At 37.5% G+C, this 24,344-nt stretch overlaps 6 protein-coding genes across 7 annotated transcripts; 1 reads left to right on the top strand and 5 right to left on the bottom strand.

The window, feature by feature from the left end:
* Nucleotides 1–1,860: 1,860 nt before the first annotated feature.
* On the bottom strand, nt 1,861–2,786 carry LOC117636712 (CST complex subunit STN1). Its single transcript, XM_034371358.1, has one exon. It carries the CDS (start codon nt 2,524–2,526, stop codon nt 2,026–2,028), a length of 501 nt encoding a protein of 166 aa, XP_034227249.1. The 5' UTR covers nt 2,527–2,786; the 3' UTR covers nt 1,861–2,025.
* Nucleotides 2,787–2,895: 109 nt separating this feature from the next.
* Nucleotides 2,896–5,726, bottom strand: LOC117636710 (EKC/KEOPS complex subunit TP53RK). Its single transcript, XM_034371356.1, has 7 exons — nt 5,619–5,726; nt 4,494–4,577; nt 4,288–4,401; nt 3,916–4,200; nt 3,676–3,789; nt 3,302–3,374; nt 2,896–3,165 (listed from the first exon to the last, which is right to left on the bottom strand). Exons 2-7 carry the CDS (start codon nt 4,551–4,553, stop codon nt 3,128–3,130), a joined length of 684 nt encoding a protein of 227 aa, XP_034227247.1. The 5' UTR covers nt 4,554–4,577; nt 5,619–5,726; the 3' UTR covers nt 2,896–3,127.
* A 127-nt stretch (nt 5,727–5,853) lies between these two features.
* Nucleotides 5,854–6,752, top strand: LOC117636711 (UPF0690 protein C1orf52 homolog). Its single transcript, XM_034371357.1, has 2 exons — nt 5,854–6,094; nt 6,242–6,752. Exons 1-2 carry the CDS (start codon nt 5,962–5,964, stop codon nt 6,655–6,657), a joined length of 549 nt encoding a protein of 182 aa, XP_034227248.1. The 5' UTR covers nt 5,854–5,961; the 3' UTR covers nt 6,658–6,752.
* Nucleotides 6,753–6,830: 78 nt separating this feature from the next.
* Nucleotides 6,831–10,066, bottom strand: LOC117636709 (homocysteine S-methyltransferase 2). Its single transcript, XM_034371355.1, has 7 exons — nt 9,776–10,066; nt 9,115–9,171; nt 8,813–9,042; nt 8,395–8,524; nt 7,851–8,054; nt 7,420–7,491; nt 6,831–7,272 (listed from the first exon to the last, which is right to left on the bottom strand). Exons 1-7 carry the CDS (start codon nt 9,944–9,946, stop codon nt 7,111–7,113), a joined length of 1,026 nt encoding a protein of 341 aa, XP_034227246.1. The 5' UTR covers nt 9,947–10,066; the 3' UTR covers nt 6,831–7,110.
* Nucleotides 10,067–10,635: 569 nt separating this feature from the next.
* Nucleotides 10,636–15,184, bottom strand: LOC117636708 (serine/threonine-protein kinase STY13-like). Its single transcript, XM_034371354.1, has 6 exons — nt 13,083–15,184; nt 12,400–12,521; nt 11,952–12,160; nt 11,680–11,854; nt 11,349–11,483; nt 10,636–11,110 (listed from the first exon to the last, which is right to left on the bottom strand). The coding sequence occupies exons 1-6, from the start codon at nt 13,390–13,392 to the stop codon at nt 10,904–10,906; spliced, it is 1,158 nt and encodes a 385-aa protein (XP_034227245.1). The 5' UTR covers nt 13,393–15,184; the 3' UTR covers nt 10,636–10,903.
* A 272-nt stretch (nt 15,185–15,456) lies between these two features.
* On the bottom strand, nt 15,457–20,850 carry LOC117636707 (methylcrotonoyl-CoA carboxylase subunit alpha, mitochondrial). 2 transcript variants are annotated; one of them, XM_034371351.1, is made up of 16 exons: nt 20,414–20,850; nt 20,098–20,219; nt 19,782–19,929; nt 19,509–19,646; nt 19,252–19,347; nt 19,115–19,174; nt 18,758–18,850; nt 18,569–18,680; nt 18,047–18,151; nt 17,672–17,808; nt 17,216–17,450; nt 16,973–17,139; nt 16,733–16,849; nt 16,365–16,607; nt 16,153–16,248; nt 15,457–15,720 (listed from the first exon to the last, which is right to left on the bottom strand). In XM_034371351.1, exons 1-16 carry the CDS (start codon nt 20,846–20,848, stop codon nt 15,712–15,714), a joined length of 2,313 nt encoding a protein of 770 aa, XP_034227242.1. In that variant the 5' UTR covers nt 20,849–20,850; the 3' UTR covers nt 15,457–15,711. The 2 variants fall into 2 exon arrangements, with proteins under 2 accessions (XP_034227242.1, XP_034227244.1); XM_034371353.1 differs by lacking the exons at nt 16,973–17,139; nt 17,216–17,450.
* Between the last annotated feature and the right edge of the window lie 3,494 nt (nt 20,851–24,344).

Here is a 24,344-nt window from a genome sequence, read left to right as displayed (position 1 = left end):
TCAACTGCAACTTCATATTATTAGAGAAAACTTGGTCAAATTTTACATCAACAAATCGACACCAAGGAATCTCTCTCCCTCAATCTGATGTCCCACCATCAAAATCCCCTGTTTTTGAAAATTTGGTTACTTTGGCAAATACCAAAGAAATAGATCAAGTTGTGATTCATATTTTTACTATATTTTCTTCAATGATGAAATGTACAAGGTCAAAAGTTTAACTCTAACTGTGAATATAAAATAAATGCTCTACCGTTGAAATTATAAGTCATCCGTAAGAAGTAACTTCTCAAAAATACTTAAGAAACACAAAAGAGTTAATTTCTCATCTATAAAATAAATGGATATTGGTTTTAACTCTAAAGAAAGAACACAGTATTTCAACTGGTGTTAGGATAATGAAGAAGAAAAAAAATCATAGACAGACAAACAACGAGGCAGTCAAAGGATGATCTTTGATTTGTACTTTGGGCAAAGTATCTTCTTCTCTTAGTGAGAACATGATTTTTCATTCGGTTTCTTTTGCTTTATCAGCTTTAGAAACCTCTTCTTAAACCACCCCCTCTTCTCTTTTGCCCAAACAGTTTTTTTCTCATAACCAAGTTCCAAATTTAACGTGTCAATTTTGGCTTTTGGTTTTTTTTTTTTTTTTTTTTTGAATATTTATTTATTTTAATTCTTTCTTTTTGGGTATCTTTGTGATGGGCTTTGTTGTTCGATTCTATGGTCATTTTTTTTCTCTCCGTCTGCCAAAACAGAAAGAGGCATTTCCAAAGCACCTCTGGGTTTGGGCCTCAAGTACTTGGTGATGTGGCTTCTGATGTAGACTCTCTGTCCTTCCATTCTCCGACATGTATGTATACGTATACAGTATATGACCTCATAAACGTATTTCAAAAGTTACTGGTTTTTATACTTAAAAAGAAAAATTTGCCTAAGTATAAGGGCTTGAAGCCCAACCCTAAGCTTTGACATGGAGGAGGATTTTATGGGCCCAATTTATAACATTCAACATTTTTTTTCCTAACAAAGAGTGACTTAAGGTTCTTGTAGTACAACATTCCCAAGGGGATATCCATTAAATATTTCACTCCAAAAAATGTAAACTAGAAGAAATTGACTTGTTGATATTGATGTGAAGTTTTTCACTTTTGGGTGGGAAAACCCACATTGCTTTGTATTAAATTTGCATCCACTTTCGTGTCTTGGAGAAGATCTTGTCACTACTGTCTTTTGCTTCCCCATTTCATTTCCCTAGCTTTTATCACCATCCATGCTGTTGCTTGTTGCCCATCAAATCTTTGAGGTCTTTGTCTATCATTTCATCATTTCTTCATTTTGTCTTCCTCTCCCAACGTTTTTAATAATGGAAATGGTAGTTCAAGCCATGAAAGAGGTGACACCATACTTTGACAATTGTGGGAGCAAAGTGGTCTTGTAGACGAGAGAGACTTTCATACAACAAAGATAGCAATCTTGGGTCAATAACGCAATGACAAGCGGAATAATTTTTCCACGTTACAAGAACGTTTTTCTGCTTGTAGACATTCCCATTTTCTTGACCATCTTTGTATATAAAGACATACAACTCTTTCTCCACCAATTCCCAAATGAATGTTAATTGCTTAGCCATAAATGTATGCATCGAATAGATGAATTATTTTATACGTTAGTGTAGATTTGGAGTCAACATCACTTCCAAATTTGTGATTAATTGTTTTCTGTGGTTGGTTGGTCATTCTTCAGAAACCAATGTACGGAAAACCCTCATCGCGTGAAAGATGAAAAATTATCAAAAACCAAGGACACTTCAATTGGGTTTTGAACTCAAACAGAGAAAAACAGAGGAGGATGGAATAAAGAAGAAGAAGAAGAAGAAGAAAGAGGGATGTTATTGGTTAACAATACCCATAGCCACACTTGTCCAAATTACAAACTCACAAATTCCAAAACCCTCAACTTCAGACTTCATACAAAATCAAAACAAAAAACCCGTTTAATCAAGATTCAATTTGAATTCTGTATTTATTTGCATGGAGGAACGACATTGTAAACTTTTCGCGCCAACCTCATGCAATCCAACCAATGCAAAATCTCCACATTGGGGTCCCTCTCAACGACAACATCCAACGCAGTGATCTGCGTAACGCCTCTATAGCTCGTGATCTTCCCGCGCACCCTGGCAATCACTCCGAGCTTAATCTCCGCCGCGAAGTGCTGCGCCGTTTGGGCAATAAGTCGAACATCTGCCGGGTTACGGCGCGAAAAGTAGGGGGAAGAGAGCTGGTTGAGCCAGAGGATGCAGTTGACGCAGCCGGTGCCGTCGTCGATAGTAAAGCGGAGGAACTTGTTGGGTTTGAGGTCACGGGACGTGACGGTGCCGACGGTCTCGGCGCGGGAAAGGAGAGCGCCATTGCGAGAGAAGGAAACTGGGTCTGAGGAAGAGGAGGAGGATGAGGTTTGGGTGAGAGTGAGGAGGTCGAAGGCTAAGAGTTTTACATGGGTGTTGTATAGTGAATGATCCATTTGTAACACTGTAACAGAGAAAATGAGAAATTGAGAAAAATGTGAAGTGGGATTAGAATTTGAATGTAAATTCTCAACTCAAAAGTTCCAAAGTGTGAGTTGGGGGAGGCAGAAAGCAAAGCATGACCGGGTTTTGTGTTATGCGCATAACATATAAAGCATGACCTTTTCTCAAATGATCAAATCTCCGGTTCCCCAGCCTTTCATTTTATATCAACGGCCACAATTCGAGTCTTTATCATAAAAACAGAAATATTCCATGTTTTTTTAGAACTTCTAGGATCAAAGACTGCCTAGGTTCCAGTATAAAGCAGTATCCAATTGATCATTGAGGTGTCTCAATTGTAAATATCATGAAAATGGAAAAAAGAAAAAAAAGCTAACTTAAATTTCAACTGAATTCAATGTTGCAATACGTGTAGGTAACAAAGAGATGCTCATTCGACTGGTAACCGGTTATACAATGCATTCTAACAAACATGCTCATACTGTGCATCTAAAAATTACACGAAGAGATATCAAATATATATTTGTTGCATCTGTCACCCGGCAAAGACTCTTGTTTTGCTTATCCTAATATGAATGATAGGTGAAGAAGCTCTCATCCAACCATGGTGCGCTTTCGGCCTCGTTGTCTCACTGTAAAAGTTGTGAACTATTAAGAAAACTAAAGAGGGGGAAAAACAAGAATAGAATGGAACTCTAAAGCCACACTCAGATATCAGACTCAGGAAAAAAGAGAAAAATTAGATATAGCAGTACAGCAAAATCGCACCTTGAGCTAACTTGTTTAATGTGGACGACCACTGCTTTGAGGACTTCCGATAAGCAGCAAGTATCCGATCCATCTATACAAAGAATTAAGTGCGAGAATTCATTCAATTCTCTGTTTGGAGATAGTTTAAAGGACTATTCATCAATTTTTTTGAAATTGATTGGAAAATATGTAAAATATATGCTAAGAACTTGCATTTCGTCAACTACTCTAAGAAGAATGTCTCAGGAAAAGACAATTTGTTAGAACTCTGTTAAGTCATTTATGAATTATAATTTTTTTCATTATCTTGAAAAAAAAAATACAAATTAATGAAAAGAAAGACATCTTTCCAGAAAGCAAACTACAATTGAAAAAAGAAAGACTCGGCTTACCACATTCCCACATGAAGAATGCATTGAGAGCAAAGCTCGTTCCAAAACATACAAATCCACAGCTTTATCTTCTGGAAGGGTTGATGTAAAGCTCAGACCGAAATCAATAACAACCTTGGAGAAAGAAAAAAAATTGTGAATTTGATGCAAATTAGTTAAAGCACACTCACTTGACCAAAAATTAAAGTTAAAGCACTCCAGCACAAATTGGATGAACACAAGACAAAGTAAATAACTCACCAACTGGTTGGTAGCAGCTCTAATCAACATGTTAGATGTGGTCAGGTCGCCATGAATGAGACCACCATCATGAAGTTTTCCAATTGCATGACCAATCTGCATTGCAATATCATCCATGCGTTCTTCAACAACAGCGCCATTGCGTAACCCAAATTCAAGAAATATATCTTTGACAGAAGGACCCTCCACATATTCAAATGTTAGGGTATGCAGCACAATGTCTACAGAGTAAAGCACTGGAGTATAGACACCAAGTCGTCTTGCTTTTGTCATGCACCTGGCCTCCTGCTCCAAAAGGTCAATTTAGGGAAAACTCAGACAGTCAGATAGGGAAGTGCAAAAACTCTTGAAGAAGGAAAAGCAAAACCATACTGCATTGAGGCGCTTGAGTGTAAGCTTAGCATCCAAAGATGGGTGCCTGTATTTCTTTGAGAAGCGTTCCTTGACAATAGACCTCCTTCCTACAAAGCTAGACTCGAAAACTCTCTGAAAAAAGAGAAAATTTGAAACTTTTTAGCCCAATTTTATGCAATTTAACATAAACTGATGCACATACAACCCATTGTAGAGTGACTCACAGCTTCAGCTCCTTGCTTGATCAAACTAAGGGAGCCATCTACACCAGCCTTAGTTTCCATAACGAAGAACTGGGTTCAAATTGCCTGGACCAAAATTTCACGCAACCATGAAGGATTCAGCTAAACAGACATACCCAAAATCTAACAAAAAAGATACAATTTTTACGTTCTGCATATTTTGGGAGCCCAATTTTCCTGTTACCAAATACCCTGTGCCCTCCTAGCTTTTTGACATGTGGCAAACCACTTAACAACAATTTTAACCATGTTAACTCTGTTAAGTCCAACTCTCACCATCCCACCCAGCCAGCCCCAATCCTCCGACTTAAGCCCTCTCCGATCAACTCCACCCTCTCACTGCTTACCGCCAGCCAACCCAGACAGACCACCCACCTTCCCCCCACCCAACCACTGGTCTGGTCCAGGAGATAGATGCATTAGATTACATGATTTTTTTATACTAATAATAATCCCATATTTCAGATGACCAGGGTTCATAGTCACTACGCAGGAATAATAAGAAACCCACTAAAGGAAAGGAAAAGAAAAGAAAAACCATCTCGTCCCCATTTTCTCAAACAATTTCTCATTTTTAATTTCCAGAAATAATTCTATAACAATATTGTTGACTCAGTTCAAGGCTGTAACTCTCAGAACACAATTACGAAAACAAAAACAAAAACGTTTTCAGTGTTTCCTACATCTCTTTTAAATTTCAACAAACCACTAAATAGCGAATTTGGAAAACAATTTCCATCACTACACTACACAAACAAAACCCAATTCCTAAAACAAAAAAATCAAAACTTCAGAAAGATAAAGATGAAAGAACTAGAAATGAATAAAACCTAGCAAGTCCCAGGGCTCGAAATTGAAATCTAACCCTCTATCTCTTGGACCAGAGCAGTGGTTGGGGGCTGAGGGTGAAGGTGGGGTGGTTCTCTGTTTGGGTTGGCTGGCGGTAAGCAGGGGAAGGGTGGAGTTGGGCTGGAGAGAGAGAGAGAGAGAGCGGAGGGCGGTGGGGTTGGCTGGCGGAAACAGGAAAATTGGACTCATATTTTGGCTGCTCAAATTTATATCATGCTTTCAACAGCAAATGAAAACCAAACCAATAGCGCTACTTACAGAGCCGTTCGCCGCCACCGATTTGAAACACCTCTCTGCACTTCCGCGAATTTGGGAACCCTCCCTCGTTTTCCCACTCTTTGAACGAAGAAGAAACCAACCTAAAACGACGCCGTGTCTCTTTAAGTTATATTGGGCGGGCTTGGGAACGATTAATGGGCCTGCGAACCGGAGGCCCATGATCCGGATAGGATGGATACAAATTTACGCACGGTACGATTTCTCTCCGGTTCGCTGTGCGAGTCTCTAAACCCCTTTCGGAATTTGGGGGTTTCCAATTTCCCAATTCTCCATAGCCCCAGAAACCCTAATTAGGAGGTAGCATACCCAATTCTTGCTCAGCATGAAGAGGACAATGCCATGGAGTGATGAGGATAGTGATTCATCGGATTCACATTCAGAGTCTGAAGGCGACGATGGAGTTGGCAAGAGAAAAGCTGGGCAAGGCCAACCCTCCAAGAAAACGGCGTCACAAGGTATGCTATGTTGAAAACCAATAGAAACATGCACGCATACATATATATGTATATGTGTGTGTGTGTGTGTGTGTATATATATATATGTTGATTTTGTTATTGTTTATTGAATTTGTTTTAGCTGCCTGCACACTCTGTTTTATGCAGTGGTATCTGGGAAGCGAAAGAGCAAAGTTGTGGACTTTGAGGCATTGAAGCAATATGGGTACAAAGGTGGGCCGTCTGTGCTGAGCGTGCCCCCCCCAAAAGAGCCCGAGAAGGAGTCAAACTGGTCTTGGTCTACCGGTAGGGAGGACAATAAGGAGGGTGCTAATGGAGGAACCAAGAAGGGAACTGAAGGAGAAGAAGAATCTTATGAACAACGACAGAAGACGAGGGCTGCATTGGCCTCCGGGGAGCAGCTAGAACATGTGCTAACGCGGAACGACAAGAAAAACCTGTCCTTTTCGCAGAAGGAGAAAAGGAAAAGAGAGCTTGGTCAGGCAAGCAGGGGAAAGAACTATGTTGAAGAAGAGAAGAGGTTGTTGAGGGAGAGTGGTGTTTACTCTGGTTTTGATACTTAAGACCTCTGCTGTACTTTCACCTCTGCATTTTATGTTAAATTGTAATATGAGAATTTCTTGGTTTCTTGGATCACAATCTCTTCCGTTTTGCTTAATTGTTGCTTCACCATTTGGCACATGCATCATTCTTATGCCTTTGGGCATTAGACAATAAACGTTAACTATTGAGTACATAATTGGAATGAAAGAGTTGCAATAAAATTGGCTTATAATGTACAAGGAGTCAGTATTCAACAAATAACTGCTCTGATTAAGCACAAGCACAGTTGCATGCAAACAACTGAAACTCTTGGATCTGTCCATGCATGTATCCATCCGCAACTAAACAAATTTGTTGACGGCACCTACCAGGTCTCCTTCCCCCATCACACACGGGAAGAGCCATTTTCAGACTTGAGTACAAGCCTTTCTCATAGTCTTGCTGGGTGCTCTCTTTCTGTGAAGTCAATGTGGTTACTGCTCCGGTGGAGTTGTTAACCTATTGGGAAGGGTCCTGTATATGGCTCTGATAGTCTGTGGGGTTGTTCTGCAACAGCCTCCTACAAGGGAAGCCCCTACCTCGCACCATTTGTTTACATACGAGACAAAATCTTCATCTGAAACACCAGTATTTTGCTGCAACAGGAAAAAAGAAGTAAACAGAGTTGGCGATTGCTTGCAATAATTCCATCTTCTAGATGATAACGGAATTTTTTTTATCGAAAACAAGATGCAAAGTAATTTCCAATGCAGTGTTCATGCAGCTAAAGAAGTTTAACTTACCACCCACATCTTTCTATCAGCATCATAGCTTTCACCACTATTGGGGTACACAATTATCGGTTTTGTAGCCACCTGAAGGAATTATACATGAAAGTAAGTGTGAGAACTCCAAAAACAGTGTCATGTACAATTGTAAATTATTCAGGGAATCTTAGTTATTAGAAATGTATCAGAAATATAGCGTATGAAAAGGAAAAGGATATGGATCATTTGCTGACCTATCATTAAGCATTAGGAATTCAAAGAATCTTAGAAATTGGAACAGTAAATATAGTTTTTAAGTCAATGGAGGTCACACGATTGCTGCTCCAGCAGCTGGTCATCAAAAGTTGTCAGCCAGCCCAGTTGGAACAATTTATGATTTGATCAAAATAACTTAACACTAAACCGAATTTATTGGAAACAAATAAAAATACACAAAATGATTGTACCTTTGTAATTGATGTTAACAGTCCATGAATAAATCTAGGAGGAGTGCAGTTTATTCCAACTGCAACAACATTCTTGCATGATTCAGCAATTGCGGCACATTCAAGGAGAGAATCACCACTAACAACATTCACGCCATCTTTAGAGTTGAAAGAAAACCATGCAGGAAGTTCCATGTTTTCTTCTTCCAAAAGCTCAGCGTAAGCCTGCATGAACACCACCAACCATGGTTTACGCAGAAAAAAATAAACACCAAGTTAAAGGTGCAAACCCAAATAATGTCGAGAGATTTTGTGCTTTAAAAAAAAAATTACTGCATGTCTCTTGAGCATCAACCAGTTTTTCTAAATTTTCTATCTTTCACTTTCAGTTACAAATATCAGTGCTGACCATTAAAAAAAAATTGGCTACCTAATTAAACAGTTTGAGGAATCAGTAAGCAAGTGTAGTAGAAAGCCAAGAATAACAAAGTGGCCTATCTTAAATTTCCTCTACCAACAAGGAGAAGAAGAAATTAAAAGTCATCTACACGCTTGTGATCATTACCTGAGCTTCAAGCTTATTTGGAACTGTCTCAAACGCAAGTAGGTCAGGACCTGCTTCTGCTAGCACTCGGACCCTTCTCCGATGAAAATCTTTTAATGTTCCTAGTGTCATAGCCTCACCGTAATCTCCACTGTCAAAGGACAGACCCAAAAGCAAATAAATAAGAAGGCCAATTGAACATTAAATTGTCAAGTTGAGACAAAAATTCCCTTAATGCAAATAACAGCAGACAAGACTGTCTAACTTCATCTTCTAAACCTTTCACAGGCATCAAAGGTGCAGTCTCCTAAAGGTAAAATCTTTATTCATGTTATTATGTCAACAATATAGTTAAAGGACCTGCAATATGAGCTTCTGGAACCCAAGCCAACATAAATAACAGCTTATGCAATGAATTTGAATAGCAGAACTGACTCACCTGTACTCAGACCCATCAGCCAAATAAGCACCGTAGCTCCCCACAGATGCTGCAACTAAGATTTTCCGACGCTTGAGAATTCTACCGTTTCCACTGTCACCAGAAGAGCCTTCAGTACATCTGTCGTAATAGATATCACGTGCCTCACGGGCAATTTCAACACTCTTCCTAAGCAAGTCTTCACTCTCTTCTGTGGAAAAGCCTTTGGCCTCAAAACCTTGAATGGTGGCCTGAATGACAATCAATACTTTCAGTTTCAGCGAGAGAAAATGAGAGAGGCATCATTTGGCAACTGGCCTTACCTGATAAGATGCTGTGATTATGATATCTGCACCAGCTTCAAGGTAATCAAGGTGAACCTGCTCCATTAAGAAATAAAACAAAGGGTTATTTTCACACCAAAAATCAAACGAAGAGGCAGGTCGACCTATTAGTTAATCAAGTCTACAAATTAATTACAAGAACAAGACCAAAAAGAAGAGTAAAGACATTATTACTTAAATCAATCTCCTTTCTTTTCTTTTTATACACATCAAAGTTGTAATTAGCTTATAGAAGTCATTATTCACTAGACAAAAATAATCAAATTAGAGCAAGAAGTTTTCTCATGTTAATCTTGGTCAGTACGAGTTTCCCTCTGTTCCAGACAAATCTGAAAATCTGACAACAGTGGTCCAAATTCATTAATGAACACTCATAATCCATATTAAAATAGAATGCTATTATATTTGGAAAAAACTCAAACTCAACATCCCCGTCACTCAGGGGATAGAGAGAGGCAGCGTGAGGAGGTTTTCTTTAAAGTCAGGAAAAAAAAGACCCGACCCGCCCAGGCCGCCTAGCGCCGCCTAGGCTGATTTTCGAACACAAATCACTTATGCATACGCCTACACTCATCAGACTACAAACAAAGCCATTTCATTACCGATGCTGCATTTACAAGAGAGGGAGAGATGAGGGTACCGTTCGAATGAGGTGAGGGGAAGTGAGGATGCATTTAGCGCTCCAGAGGGGATCGTTGAGGTCAGCGCCGTGGCGTTCGAGCTCGGTGGCAAGCCCACCATCAACCACCGCCACGCCGCCGGCCTGCTTGAGCAAGTCCCTCATCAACGACGACGTTTCGACGCTGCCCATTTCGTCGGGAGGACACAGCCACTCTGCAATCTGTTTGCTCACTTTTTGTAATTGTGGATGAACTGCAAAAACCAACTCTAAAACCCACAACGCCTCGGCTCGCTGGCTCGCTGCTTTGGTTTTTCACTCTTTATAGCAATATTTAGTTACTGAAAAAATATTCAACAAAAATAACATTTTCGAAATTATCATGTCAACCCCTTAAAGTTTCAAATAATATAAAAAATGCCCCTATTTTACTCTTATTTCTTAGATCTTGTCCCTCATTTGTTGATTGATTTTCACGCCAATTTCATTTCCAGAGCTCGTCATGTAAAATATTGGGGGAGGGGTGGGGGTGCTGATTATAAGTCCACTAGCACTAGTGAATTTTGGGATAAGCATTTTTATGGGCAATCAATCAATCCAATAGCCAAAGAATATCCACAAAATTGCATATCCAAGATCCCTAAAGCCTCTACACAAATCAACTGGAAGGGTCCATTGGGATTTCTAGTGGAAACTCAGCTAGATATGCACTGTATTGTACAAGAAAAAAAAAGCACAAAGAGCAGTTGTGTGTTTGGCAATTGATTTTGGAATTTCTATTTACATCCCTTTATTTTTAGTAAAATTTAACTAGAATTAAAAATAATAATAATAAAAATACTGCCAGACCTTTTCTCTGGGTTGCAACTTACAACAAAGCATTAGGCAAAAGTGCAGTAAAAATTTGAATTCCAAATTAATTACATTGAAAATATCCAAGGCTCCACTCTTTGGTACATGGAGTGGAGAAGCAAGAATGAGAGGGAATGAAACCACAAAAAACACTATGGGTTTCAAAAATGCTGTTTGTGCATTATTCAGAGATGTGATCTGGTTATTCAAAGACTGAACTGGTAACTGGTTTATGTTTTCCTTTAATTTGTACTGCACATTTATAAGACTATATATAACATGAAAGGAAGAAAAATTTCAGGGGCCACGACGTTTGCCGAAGCAGAAACAGCCACTAGACTGGTCTTCAGGTATCATGCCACCTCCTTTGCTTGTGTCTATGGCATACAACAGCTTCACCACCTCTTCCATCTCAGGGCGTTTATCTGGGCTCACATCCCAACATTTTCGCATGACGCTAGCCAATGCAGTCGGGCAACATCTTGGGATTTCTGGTCGTAAGTTCTGCCATCCCAGTATTAGGAGTCATCAGCATAAGGGGATAGTCATTAACACAGAATATGATAAGACAGAAAAGGAAGCAACGGTATACATTACAAAGTTACAACCAACATTAGGTGATCAACATAGTTTAAAACCCCAATATAAACAAGTTTTGCTGCATTAAATCCACTACTTCAATACAAATGTGCAGTAAAATCTTCCAAAGAACCTAAAGCATTATGTGTAATGACATCCAAACCTGTCGCACTACTGCAGATGAGACATCAGCAAAACTTAGATTAGGATAAGGCATGTCGCAGCAATAGATTTCCCATAAGCAAATACCAAAACTGTAGACGTCACATTTCCTGTTGTAAGGCTTGCCATCAAGGACCTACAGAAATCTTCATGTTAGAATTCTGATCCAGTTTGTAGGAAAGGCAAAACTATGGAATAAAAAAGAAAAGAAGAATGCTACTTGCTTCAGATCTTAAGCATGTAGCAGTCTTTGGATTGGTAAAATAATTGTGTTCCTTTTACCCAAAAACCACCTTTATAGCGACTTGGTATGATGAATGAAAAGTGAGTACCTCTGGGGCCATGTACCCAAGGGTACCAGTCTCTCCGGTCATGTCCCTTGGATTTTGAGCTTCTACTCGAGCAACGCCAAAATCAGCAATTTTCAAAGTTCTATGAGTATCTAGCAACATATTTTCTGTCTTGACATCACGGTGTACAATTTTCTTTGAGTGAAGATAGCTCAAACTGAGAAAGCGGAACACAGAGAACAATATCCATTAGTTTAAAACCCAACAAAAACAAACAATTAAATCCAGCGCAACAACAAAAGAACCTGACTCACCCTTTAGAGAGATCCAGAGCAAGTTGAATCACAACCTTAAAGGCAAGTTTCTTTCTTCTATTCCTGATCAAAAAGTTCTTTAGCGTCCCACCTGGAACATACTCAACAACAACGCAACAAGCTCTGGAAGGAGGAGAATTATGACTATCATTTGATGTGCTTTTAGTAGGGATTCTAAGATTGGAAGTTCCCATTGAAGCTCCGACAAACTGTCACAGATACAATGAGTTGCAGTTTAAATAGAGAAATTTAAAACATATGAGAAAATAATTGAACATCATGTAAACCTGGTAAAGCACATTACATATTCTAAAAAGTTAAAACTGATAGGACAACAAGGAGAAGACAAGATATCAACAAACTGCATCACATTTTTGTATCTGAAACTGAAAGAAATGGTGTTGAGCCTCATGCAACCGATATGACAATCAGCAGATATAACTTTTACCTTCGGAATATTTGGATGGTCAAGCTTATGCCAAACAGCAACTTCTTGCTGAAACGACGCCCGAAGAGCAGCAGTTTCAGCTGCTGTGGCAATACCATCCTCCCCCCAATCCAATATTTTCACTATAATATCAAGAATAGCAGGCCATGAGAACAATATGGATAAATAAAAAAACAGGATCACTATAAATAACACCACTTTCTTATATTTTATAAAGCTGATAAACGAGACATAAGACTTGCAATACACGAGCACACACATACGAAAAATCTTTGTTCTTTATCTATACTTATTCAAGCACACACATATATAGCTACTTTCCAGTAGTGACGGTGTAATCCTTGAGTATAAAAACAATGAAAAATAGAAATTCAAGTCCAGCATACTAACACTTCCTACTACGGATGGGTAAGACAACTCAAACAATATAATAATCCCTGGCATCTGTTATTAGTAGTATACGAAACGGCTATAGATGATGGCCTATTGTGTACCAGCTCAAAATGTAAATTTCTTAATTCCATTTCATTTCTGGTGGAATTTCATTGACAACCAATAAATTAGGTTCGAAAGTCTAAAACTGAAACATGGAGAATTAAGTATGCAACAAACCCTGTATTTTATTAAACGCAATAAAGAAAAAGATGGAAATCCAATTGAAGCCAGAAGAGAAAGCAAAGTACCTGCAACATCTTGGCCGTCATAGGCACCACGGTAGACAGTACCATAAGTTCCATGAGCAATGACATGTCTTATATCCAATTTAGACAAATCAATCTCCCACTCTTCCATCTGCTTGTGTTCTTCACTCTCCCTTGCCCAGCCCCTGCTCAAGTGCTTCTCTAACTGGATATCCCAGCTCTTAAAATCAATCTTATCTGCTCGGAAAAACACTTCTTGCTCAGTACCTCCCACAACCTTCCCCTTTGAGCCAAAGGCCGTCTCTTCGGTGCTAGACTTTTCAACTCCCTCAGTACCATTTCTTGAATCCATTTTTACGAAACTCTCAACTCTAGCTCAAGACTCAAAGTTCAAAATCACAAAACAGAGAAACAACCCACAATTTCAACAATACCCATGAATGAAAATCAACCCAAAATTTGTTTGTGCTTATCAAAATCAAAACTTGAGCACAAGGGCCAATCTCAAAACTTCAGTCTTTCTTCCCAGTCCACTCAATCACACCCACACTCAAAAATTGAACTTTGGGAAAGAAACTGAAAATATAACAGACGCCCCAAAAATCCTGGAGCTGAAAAATCACACCAAGTCAAGAAACAAATCAGAGAAAGCAAAAAAAAAAAAAAATGTAAGGGCAAAAATGAGTTGGGTATTAAAACGACTGATTCCGAAAAAAGGTTTGGTTTTTATGCGCAAAATTTAGTGGAAAACAAGAGTGATCCAATAGAAAGAAAGTGGATAGAATCGTAAAAAGAAAATCAAAAAGAATATAAACAGGTAAAAACGAGACTTTCTCTGGAAATTTACGCGCGGGTCTATTGCCGTAAATTAATGGCTGAGAAGAATCCTCTTCCAAATGAAATGAAAATCCCAACTTATAAGGCGTTTATTTACCTTCCCGTTTTAACGGATTTACCGGTATTTTATGAATTGATTACGTTCTTGAGATGGTCCGTCCATACATACAACTCCCCCTTGAAACCACCAAACTAACTTTTGTAATGTATTATCTCAATTTTAAATTTTAAATTTAATCTAGTAAATGTCAACCAAAACTTTAGGGGTGTGCATCAGATTAATCTTGAAAGATAAGCTAAACGGAAATTAAATAATCATGGCTCAATGTCAACCATTTTATCCATAAATGGAAGAAAAAAAAAACTTTTAAAATTCTATCATAACAAGAGAAAAATAATGATAAAACTAGTTGAATTTTCGTAGTCACCCATGACACAAATATTCTATATCAAATTCGTTGGTACCTAAAGTCCTAATTTCTGAAGCTAGTATATTCGGCGGACAACATATTCCTTCCAAAAAAACATGCTCTTTCAATTGTCGGGTTGTTCAGGTTTTTATTTGTTTTTTAGTTTTTTAAATTTTGGGTCATCTCAAGCGAAACACATGTAAATAAAATCAGCTTTGACAAACTATTATATTTTTCCGAGAGCATTTTTACTCACCACCCTTTTAAACACTTGACAGTGTGCTATGTTTTCACAAATACAAAACAAAGAATTAACTACAGTTATACCCATAAACACGTCTCATGTGTTGAGAATAGTAATTAAGATACACCTTGAGTTAAGGTGATGAAGGTATACCTTAAGTTAAAATGATGAGCAAAAATATTTCCTATTTTCCCCCAATATTTGAAGAAATGAAGGTGAAGCCCCCCTGGAACTAACCCATCAAAGTGACTAACAAAAAGAATCAAGCCTAGCACTAGGAGAAGAATAAATAAAAAGTCTAGCACTCTGGTTTTCATTTCCTTACCTTCTGAAAAATTACATAGTACTTAAGCCCCAAATTAAAAATGTTTCTTGACATTCAAGTTACATGACCAATATCATCCAACAACAAAGCTTCAATATAACACACCAGAGCTCCAAACCTTTTTCTCAAAATAGAAAGTTGATAAATAAATTTTTAAAAATCGATTTAGGTGGCTCTTAGCAGCTACCGAATGATCACTTCCCTTTGCGTCATTCGCATAATTAATCACTTAGGACCCCAAATCGTAAGGCCCTACGATGCTAGAGATTCCTTCCTTTATTAAAAAAAAAAAAACATGGAACTAGTATATTTGATCTACCATTTATGCCAAAATTTAACTTGTCGTTTCTTTAGTGAACCTTATGTTAAGGGTGAAAAAAGTTCAAAGGTTTGACTCGAATAATTTAAATCCTGTGCAACAATAATTAGCTGTAATTTGAGAACACATGATATTCCTTCCAACAGAGAAACTCTGTTGGGACAGGTTTTCATTTTTGGAAATTCGGCTGATGAATCTTATGCAACAGAAGACTTCAAATGCATCTCACCTTAATATCTGACCGACACTGATCTGGTACTATAGAGACATTCGCTGGAACATACAATAAAATAAAATAAAACCTTTTTTCCCTTGTTCTCCTTGTAAAATACCTGACAAATGTTTCTTTACAGCCTGAAGATGGTGAGATTTTATTATATGAAATGAGAATTGACTGTGCAAACAAGGCTATGAATTAGTTTCTTACAACAGAAATCTTGTCACTGTTCCGATAACTCGCTCTGTCCAGGCACAACTTCAGAATGAGGCCGGCCTTGTTAAAACGATTCAGAAACACTAGACTTCGTGATGAATTATCACTCCTCCTGCACAAGCACGTTATCTATTCAATTTAACCAAACATGAATATGTTGAGCACATTGAATCCAAGCAAAGCCACATTAAACCTTGCCCTGAAACTTCTGCATAGAGTATAGTTAAATGATGGTTTACTCTTAGAAATCTCTATACAAGGATCAGACACGAGTGGACCCCAGTATAATGTCCATGTGTACCTGACAGGCTGACGTGGTAGCCTTTAAACAGAAGTGCCACACTTAAAACCATTGAGCCATCTTCAATAAGAGGAGGATAAAAGAACCAGTTGGCATGTAATGTATGAGGACAAATGCCACACCATATACGCAACCATGTTTTGATGATTATATGATACCAGCTTTTACGTTTATACATGTAAATTCTATTTCAGTAAAGCTTCAATAACTCATATCAATGGTATTACAAAGCGAATTGCTGACCTTGATACTGAAGAGAATACCACCATCAGAAACCTGCTGACCAGCTGCTAGATGAAGCCCGCGGACATAGCCCGCTGATGGTGCCTTTACAACATGCTTTAAAAATGAAAAAAAAAAATTTGAAAAAAAAGAAAAAAAAGAAGTTCATGTCAAATATTGCATATGGAAAGAAAAGTTTAGATGCAAAATCCAAAACTAGCAGCAGTACAAACCTCCATCTTCATTGCCTCTAAAACTAATATAGGTTGTCCTTCCTCCACCTTTGTCCCATCCTTCACCACAACCTTGACAACCAAACCAGCCATGGGCGCAGCAACAGTCCCCTGAGGGTATGATGATTTGTCAAATCTGGGTTTATGTTCCGTTTCATCTTCATCAGACAATTCAAGGTCGGTTTTCTGCCTGAAATGATGATGATGTGATCCATACCATATATCAATGTGCTTGGTCTGATCCTGTAGCCCAAATTGGAATCAACAAATTAACAGAAGTTTTTAAATAAAAAATTGAACCATATTCAATAATGCTGATTAATTATTCTATGTAGACCTCACAACTGCATGCAGATAAAGACATTTACCTTGGAGTAAACAGCTAAGCTAACATCCATGTTTACACCATCAGCTTCGACTCTGAAATCATGGTTGCCTATACAAGTTACTTTGACCTCCAAACCTGGGAAACTCTCTTCTTCTGTCTGCACAGACATATAGAAACCTTGCTGATGGAATGACTCAGTGGAACAAAACAAAGAAAACAACTTGCACACAAGATACTATAATTCCAAAGTTGCAAATGTGGCCAATTAGCATAAGACTACCTCAACCAGATAGCTCCCATCTGGTTTATAAGTGGTTGAAAGTTTCAATGACTTTGAGCCACTGCTATCATATTCATTATCCCACTCAAGTTCCACTGTATGCCTAGCACAATGATGGACTCTGAAAGGGGGAGAAGAATACCATATGGAGATTATGCTGTCGCCACCTGAACAGGGAGATATAAATATTATAAGGGCCTTTAAGAAATGGCATACATTTGAAGAATGGAACCTTCAATTTACCAGGAAGATTTTCTCTGAATAAAGAATTTTCCTTTTCAATGAGACACGCAGCTGCCAGTGTAGCACTAAATCTAGCGGCACCAAGCACTTTGTCCACTAACAGTGAATTACTAGTGTCGACAAACAGGTCATCTTTAAAGTGTTCAATAAAATGGGTTTCTACATCGCCATTTTGAAATGCCCGATGGTTAGCAAGTTTTAGAAGAAAATTGATGTTGGTTGGTAAACCTGCAACCTGTCTAAGAACATTAGCATTGAAAAGGATAGAAAAGAAATTAAACTGCAGGATCAATATGAAATTGCAATTTGCCTTTCACATTTTTCTTAAAGCCGTTTAAATTTTGCTGCCTTGTGGGCATCAGATATCTAACTCGCCTAATAAGATAGTATATGAGATTGAATGATTAGAAAATATGCTTTGATGTGCAGAGGATGCAACTCTAAAATTAGGTGTACCTGAAACTTTGATAAGCAATCCTTCAGTTTTACCAATGCCGCAGCACGATTTTCTCCCCATACTACGAGTTTAGCAATCATAGGATCATAATGCATGCTAACAGTGTCTCCCTGTTCAACTCCAGTCTCAACTCGAACTGCTCAATGACAGATTTAACATAAGCAGCCGACAGAAATAACCAAAGGACAAGAGATGATAATAAAAGCACTTGTTTAGCTGTGATGTCCTTGGATAAAACAAGTGGTGCTTAAACAATATAATCCAACTAGAATGTTGGGGATGGATTCCCTTTTTTTCTTTTCTTTTCGGTTGACTGGGGATGAATTCTTTACTTTACCATGTATGAGTCATATGGTTATTGTAATGTGACTAACCTTGTGGTGAGACTGGAACGTGATGATAGTGATGAAGGACTCCAGTTGCTGGGAGGAATCCTTTCGGTACATTTTCAGCATATATTCGGGCTTCGAAAGCATGACCTTCATCACAATGAGTAACTATGAAATCCAGTAACTCAAGAAGTTTGTGGATTCAACATATAGAGGGAGTAAACTCATATTAGTTATAAGATTTTTCGTATCCAAGTTATTATGAATATGAAGTATTCACTTTGTGTTACAAAGGAGCTTATTATTTACCTGATGAGATTCAAAAAATCTTGGCATCTTTTTTTATAATTTTAATAGCACAGACATTTTAAGGCAAACTTTTCATAGAACCACCCAGAATATGTTACTCAAATCTGAATCGATCAACCCAGCATTCAGCTTAAAACTAGTCAAGACTCATTTTAGAAGTGGAATTGAATATGGAAGCAAAGATAAGCTTGGCGAAGACCTCTTTCTTGAATTTTTTTTTTTTTTTTTTTTTTCCTTTTCAAGAAAAAAGAATGTCACCTGATAATGGGACCTGTGACTGACTAATGGGAAGATGTTCTCCGCTTGCAACACGAATTTGCCACTCTACAAGATCTTGGCCAACAATCATTTCAGTCACAGGATGCTCAACCTGCATAAAAATTAACTAACCTGTTAGATTCTGATAAATTCAGACTGAAATACAATAGAACAGAATGGTTAAAGCACCTGAAGTCGGGTATTCATCTCCATGAAATAAAATTGGCCTGAGACTGTATCAACTATAAACTCCACAGTGCCAGCATTGTGATAACCAACTGCCTTTAATAATCAGAAAGAGACTTCAAATCATAAGGATATAGAGAGATTTAAAATTACAGGTTAGCTCAATGTCAGTAACTTTTAGCTTTTGATGGGGGCAAAACCCTCTATGCATTGAAGTAGTGACCCATGATTAGATATAACACAGGTTAGCCAAGAATTATCCAAAAAGAATGGTGATCAGTAAAAACTTCACCATCTTAACCCAATCACGGGCCAGTTGAAAATTAGGTACAAATCAGAGAATTATTCAAAATACTTCACCTTGGCAGCAGATACAGCAGCTTGGCCCAAGTGAGTCCGGAAGTCATTCGATACATTTGGCTGCACCAATGGATTTCCATTACAACTCTACTAGAACAATGACAAATCTACACCGAGAATACAGGAAATGATCATACAGCTGGAGCTTCTTCGATGATTTTCTGGTGTCTTCTCTGGACGCTGCAATCTCTCTCATACAAATGTAGAACCTTCCCATGTTTGTCCCCAAATATCTACAATACCAAACATGAGCTTAACTTTTCAGGATATAGTATCTACTAGAATTACATCAATACAATGTTGATAACAAAAGTTAATGATGTCATATCAACTATGAAGTATTATGGGTTAGACACTAGTAAGAACTAGGAATTATACAAACAAATAAGAGTACCTGGACTTCAATGTGCCTTGGCTGTGTAATATATTTCTCCAGCAATATCGTGCTTACGCCAAAAGAAGCAGCAGCCTCACGTTGTGCTCCCAGGAAAGATTCAACAAATTCATCCGGACTTTGAACAATCCGCATACCCTGGAAATATATCAACTATAAGAACATAGTGCGAAGAAATATCTAAACTATAAGAACATCTTGTGAAGAAAACAAAAATCTCTCAATTTTTAATCTGGTTGCTGATATCATTGAGGGAATCAAAGAAGAGGCAACCTTCCCTCCACCTCCATGAGTTGGCTTTATTAAGATTGGGTATCCAATCTTGTCAGCTTCTAACTTCATTAGATCAATATCTTGGTCTTTACCATGATATCCAGGCACCAGAGGTACCCCTGCCGCACCCATTATTCTCTTTGAAGCACTGATAAACACATTTAGCATCAATAGGAATCAAAAAATTTCCTCAGTGGACTAGACATTTAAACCATGCACAAAAACAGGGACTAAAAGATCAAAAAGACAGAGAGCACATATTATTAGCTAATCAGTTGATACAATATTACATCAGTAAGATGGCAATGAGTGGTACCTTTTATCACCCATGTCTCGGATGGCAGATGCTGGAGGTCCAATAAATGTAAGACCCTTATCTTCACAAAGTTGAGCAAACTCAGCACTCTCTGACAGAAAACCATAACCAGGATGTATAGCCTAATTATACAAAAACAAAGATATCCAATCCAATAAGCATGATTTCAAACAATCAAACAGTTTACCAATTCACCAATTCTCCAAACAGATAGCAAATTTGGCAAAACAAGTAAAAAGAAAACATATGCAAATGCAATGAGCTATTGAGCTATATTGAGCTATGTTCACTATCACAAGAGGAAATTCTGACTGACCTGTGCACCAGTGCGAATGGCCGCGTCGATAATCGATGAGGCCTTGAGGTAGCTGAGCCGAGCCGGAGGCGGGCCGATATGCACCGCCTCGTCGGCCGATTTGACGTGAAGCGAATGCCTATCGGCGTCGCTGTAAACGGCGACGGTTTGAATCCCGAGCCTCTTGGCGGTCCTCATGATCCTGCAAGCAATTTCGCCTCTGTTTGCTATCAGAATCTTCTCTATCCTCTGCGGCTCAGAGGCAGAGAATGCTCTTACTGTCAGTAACTGGAAATGGAAAGGTTTGTGGGAAAGCTTCCGGCGGAGGACGGTGGCCACGAAAGCCATGGTTTTGAGCTCTGTGAGCGAGACGGAGAGTGGACTCGACTGTAGATGGTAAAATGTTTTCCTCTTGGTCATGTTATTATGTACTTGCGTGTAGGAAACTATATCCATAAATTTCTTTTTTTATTTTTTATTTTTTTGGATAATTCACTGCTATTTAAATATTATTGTTTTTGTCTCGTCATATGGCAACCCATAATGTTGATCTGATCTGATGTGGTGCTTACTTGGCACAATTATCCGTGTTATCTGATAACTGATACAATTCCATCTTGGGCCGCCTATTACTGTGGTTTTAGGCTTTATTGGGCTACTTGTAGATTGGCTTTCGATTGGGCTGCTTGCAATTTTGTTTTTGGTTTGACTAAGTCAACCAATATTTTATGATTGGACTTCTAGCCAACATCTCCAATTTATTCTTACTTAGAAAAAAAATGGTTTAATCTTTAATGTGTTTTTTTTTATCTTTAACAAGGAAAGGGACTCGAATTCCAGTGTAAGTGAGCATGCATAATTTATGTCTGCATAATGTGTTGTCTTTTGAATTCAACAATTGATGATTCATAAAATTTGAACTCAAAATCTCGTACATCAAAATGTTATTTTATAAGGTCGTTGGATGGAACGTTAAAACTACAAATTTTCACTTGTTTGATGTAAAGGTAAAAGAGGGTGGGGGAGGAAATCTATATAACCTTGGGAGATTCACTATTATACCCAATATGGGGGCCCAAATTATAAAAATACCCTATATAAAATGAACTTTAGAAACACACCCAAAGCCCATTTACAACATAACAAAAAAACTTTTAACTTCTTATAAATTACAAAACTGCCATCAATTTCTTAAAACAAACCCAACCCCAAAATCTCATAAAAATACCCAAAGCACTCAATAGGGCATCAAAGTAATTTAATAATCAATATTAAATTCAATAAGGCTAGCTATCATTTTTTGGGTTTTTTTTGGATTTGTTTATAGGAATTCAATTGTGTAGGGTTTATTTATAATATTAATGCTAGAAATGGGTATATCACTAAATATCTCTATAACCTTATGTATACAAATCTCTAAAATTATTAAAGCATTATTTTCAATAATATATACTATATAGTGGGGTATATATGGGCCATGTAGAAGATTAGTGGGTCATTTAAACTTTTTTGGTGTAATTGTATGTTGAACAAAATAACAAAGGTTTATGAGGAAATGACAAAATGCATGGAATGGCTTTTCTCCCAAGACGCCAAGGGGCAAGGCAACAACCTAGCTAGCTATTATTATTATTATTTGTCATGGGGGCATGGCAAATGTGTCATGGATCAAAACTGTTGGTGTGATTAAGATGGAAAGTTTTTTAAAACCAGCACGGCAGCACATGCATCATGAAGCTCTCTGTCTCTGATGGAGGAAGTGGGGCCACTTGGCTCTCCCCCACCCTTGTCCACGCTTTCACCTAACAGCATGATGGCAAATTATACGATAAAAGCTGTTTGGAATCTATGATGCCTAAACCAATCCATCCACAAATAGATCTACAATCCACTTTGCTTGAGGGCCCACTTCATAACTTACTTCTTTCATTTCACGGTTTACTGTTCTATCTTAATCTCATGTTAAAGTAAAAGGACGACATCCTAAGTTATGGAGGTTGGTGTGTGTAGGGTCGCCTTTTTGGTGGCTGACAAATTTTGCATGTAGGTTTGGTGATGCTACACACTCAGCCATAAGTTCCAATCAAATATCGGTACGTTTTGTTAGCGATAATAATATCGACACATGACTAATGACATGTCGAACACCATATTCGGACTAACTTGTACTATTTAGTTTCCAGTGATTCAGTTGCTAGTGGCAAATGTGATCTCATTGCAAACTGAAATTGCAGATTCAAACTAATTTATTTCAGAGGCATGTCACATGTGGTTCGGTGACTTGCTTTCAAGTCATCAATTGCTCACAAGAAAAGCAAAGCAATATGTATAATATTAAATTTCCCCATGGTTTAACTTGCAAGATGAGACTGAGGCTCAGCCACACTAGAAGCATACAGGGTGACCCTAAACTTAGAAGACACCTCACCTCTCTCTCTCTCTCTCTCTCTCTCTCTCTCTCTCTCCCCTCTGCTGTCTTACGTCAAATTAAACCTTCATTTTTGACACTATCCTTTCCTAATTAGTATTGTTATATAACGGTCAAAGCCTGCGAGCTTGTTGTGGCCTTCTTTGAGGGGCTGCTAATTTGGACACCTTTTTTCTGAATAATGTTATTATAATCATCGACTACATCACATGTCTGTCAACAAACCTATTATTTCTTCTTCAATAATTCATCTTCAAAATATCTTTTTCAGCATACAAGAGTCTAAACAATATCACTTCCCACTTATATAGACTTTGAAATTAAAATCTACTAACAACAATACAAGATGATGAAGGAAGAAATCAATAATTTTTTATAGGGGTTATTCTGTTTCAATTTATTATATATGGATGGTTAATTGACGTTTTTCATGAAATAAGCACTGAGGTGACGCGATCTAATTCTTATTGAAAATGAAATTGGACTAATTTCCATATAAAAAAATATGAACTTACAAAGTTTGTTTTTTTAATTATTGGGCTTGATCCCAGCCTAGTCTAAGGGTTGAAGATTATAAAAACCTAATATAGATTCATAAGGTAACAATTTGCATGATTATATTAAACTCAACCGTTAATCTCTATCTTAAGATTTATTCTCAGAGCTTACAATGGTAAATTATTTTGTCGTCACACTTACATGGAGAGTTGGACTATCTATCTTTTTTTTTCTTTTTTTTTTAATTATAAATAAAATAAAATTTTTATCAATAAATAAAATAATCTCACAATTAGTTGACATGGGATCAGAAAAAGAAAAAGGAAAAAGGTTGAGGAGCAGTACATCACTGCTTATGGAGGCATATGCATATCAATTATAACTATTGATGGGTGGACAAACCTTTTTTCAGGTTTCCTTTACTGGTGTTATGATTAAACCACGTTTACCTTTTCTTTTCTTCTTCTTTTTTTAATTTTTTTCTTCAGATTTCATATATTTTTTACACAAATCAATTGTCCCATAACAAATTGAATTTCAATCATTTTACAGGCAAAACAAACAGTTAATTTCTCGATTTACTCTGTTTGACATATTTTTCTAAGAACAACAAATATAAAATCTTTAATTAATTTATTATTTTGATAGCTATAGAATTGTAGCATTGCTGTTTTCTAATAGGGTCCATACATTTATAGAACCAATTGAACCATAAAGTGGGTCAATTATTTGTTAATCATTTCACATCTTCAATTTTTCTAAGCATTTAAAACCATTTTAATATGATTAGACCACGTGTCAAACACATAGAATTTCCCCTCTTTGAAACATGACTTGCATCCTATTTCTTTTTTTAAACATTCAATTTGTTCAGTTGGTAAGGTCTCTGTAATGTGTATAGCCTCATTAGTGTTCGAGTCTCATTACCAACCATCTTTATTAATGCGCAATTTGTAATTGAGATATTTAGTGATATACCAATTTCTAGCACTAATATTATAAATAAACCCTACACAATTGAATTCC

This window comes from Prunus dulcis, chromosome 8 (assembly GCF_902201215.1).
Source record: "Prunus dulcis chromosome 8, ALMONDv2, whole genome shotgun sequence".
Classification (NCBI taxonomy): Eukaryota; Viridiplantae; Streptophyta; class Magnoliopsida; order Rosales; family Rosaceae; genus Prunus; species Prunus dulcis.
This window is presented reverse-complemented; position numbering and strand designations above follow the sequence as displayed.

Excerpts from the sequence above, each read along its gene's own strand:
- LOC117636709 (XM_034371355.1), bottom strand. The coding sequence starts at position 9,946 with ATGGGCAGCGTCGAAACGTCGTCGTTGATGAGGGACTTGCTCAAGCAG. Across the intron at positions 9,043-9,114 it reads TAATCACAGCATCTTATCAG|GCCACCATTCAAGGTTTTGA; the intron begins GTAAGGCCAGTT and ends ATTGTCATTCAG. Across the intron at positions 7,273-7,419 it reads CTGATAGAAAGATGTGGGTG|CAAAATACTGGTGTTTCAGA; the intron begins GTAAGTTAAACT and ends TTCCTGTTGCAG.
- LOC117636707 (XM_034371351.1), bottom strand. The coding sequence starts at position 20,848 with ATGGATATAGTTTCCTACACGCAAGTACATAATAACATGACCAAGAGG. Across the intron at positions 16,608-16,732 it reads GCTTAGCTGTTTACTCCAAG|GATCAGACCAAGCACATTGA; the intron begins GTAAATGTCTTT and ends TTTGGGCTACAG. Across the intron at positions 16,249-16,364 it reads TAGAGGCAATGAAGATGGAG|CATGTTGTAAAGGCACCATC; the intron begins GTTTGTACTGCT and ends TCATTTTTAAAG.
- LOC117636708 (XM_034371354.1), bottom strand. The coding sequence starts at position 13,392 with ATGGATTCAAGAAATGGTACTGAGGGAGTTGAAAAGTCTAGCACCGAA. Across the intron at positions 11,855-11,951 it reads GCTCTGGATCTCTCTAAAGG|TTTGAGCTATCTTCACTCAA; the intron begins GTGAGTCAGGTT and ends CCGCTTTCTCAG. Across the intron at positions 11,484-11,679 it reads TTGGGTACATGGCCCCAGAG|GTCCTTGATGGCAAGCCTTA; the intron begins GTACTCACTTTT and ends AGATTTCTGTAG.
- LOC117636712 (XM_034371358.1), bottom strand. The coding sequence starts at position 2,526 with ATGGATCATTCACTATACAACACCCATGTAAAACTCTTAGCCTTCGAC.
- LOC117636711 (XM_034371357.1), top strand. The coding sequence starts at position 5,962 with ATGAAGAGGACAATGCCATGGAGTGATGAGGATAGTGATTCATCGGAT. Across the intron at positions 6,095-6,241 it reads CAAGAAAACGGCGTCACAAG|TGGTATCTGGGAAGCGAAAG; the intron begins GTATGCTATGTT and ends TGTTTTATGCAG.
- LOC117636710 (XM_034371356.1), bottom strand. The coding sequence starts at position 4,553 with ATGGAAACTAAGGCTGGTGTAGATGGCTCCCTTAGTTTGATCAAGCAA. Across the intron at positions 3,375-3,675 it reads ATTCTTCATGTGGGAATGTG|ATGGATCGGATACTTGCTGC; the intron begins GTAAGCCGAGTC and ends TTCTTTGTATAG. Across the intron at positions 3,166-3,301 it reads ATTAAACAAGTTAGCTCAAG|TGAGACAACGAGGCCGAAAG; the intron begins GTGCGATTTTGC and ends CAACTTTTACAG.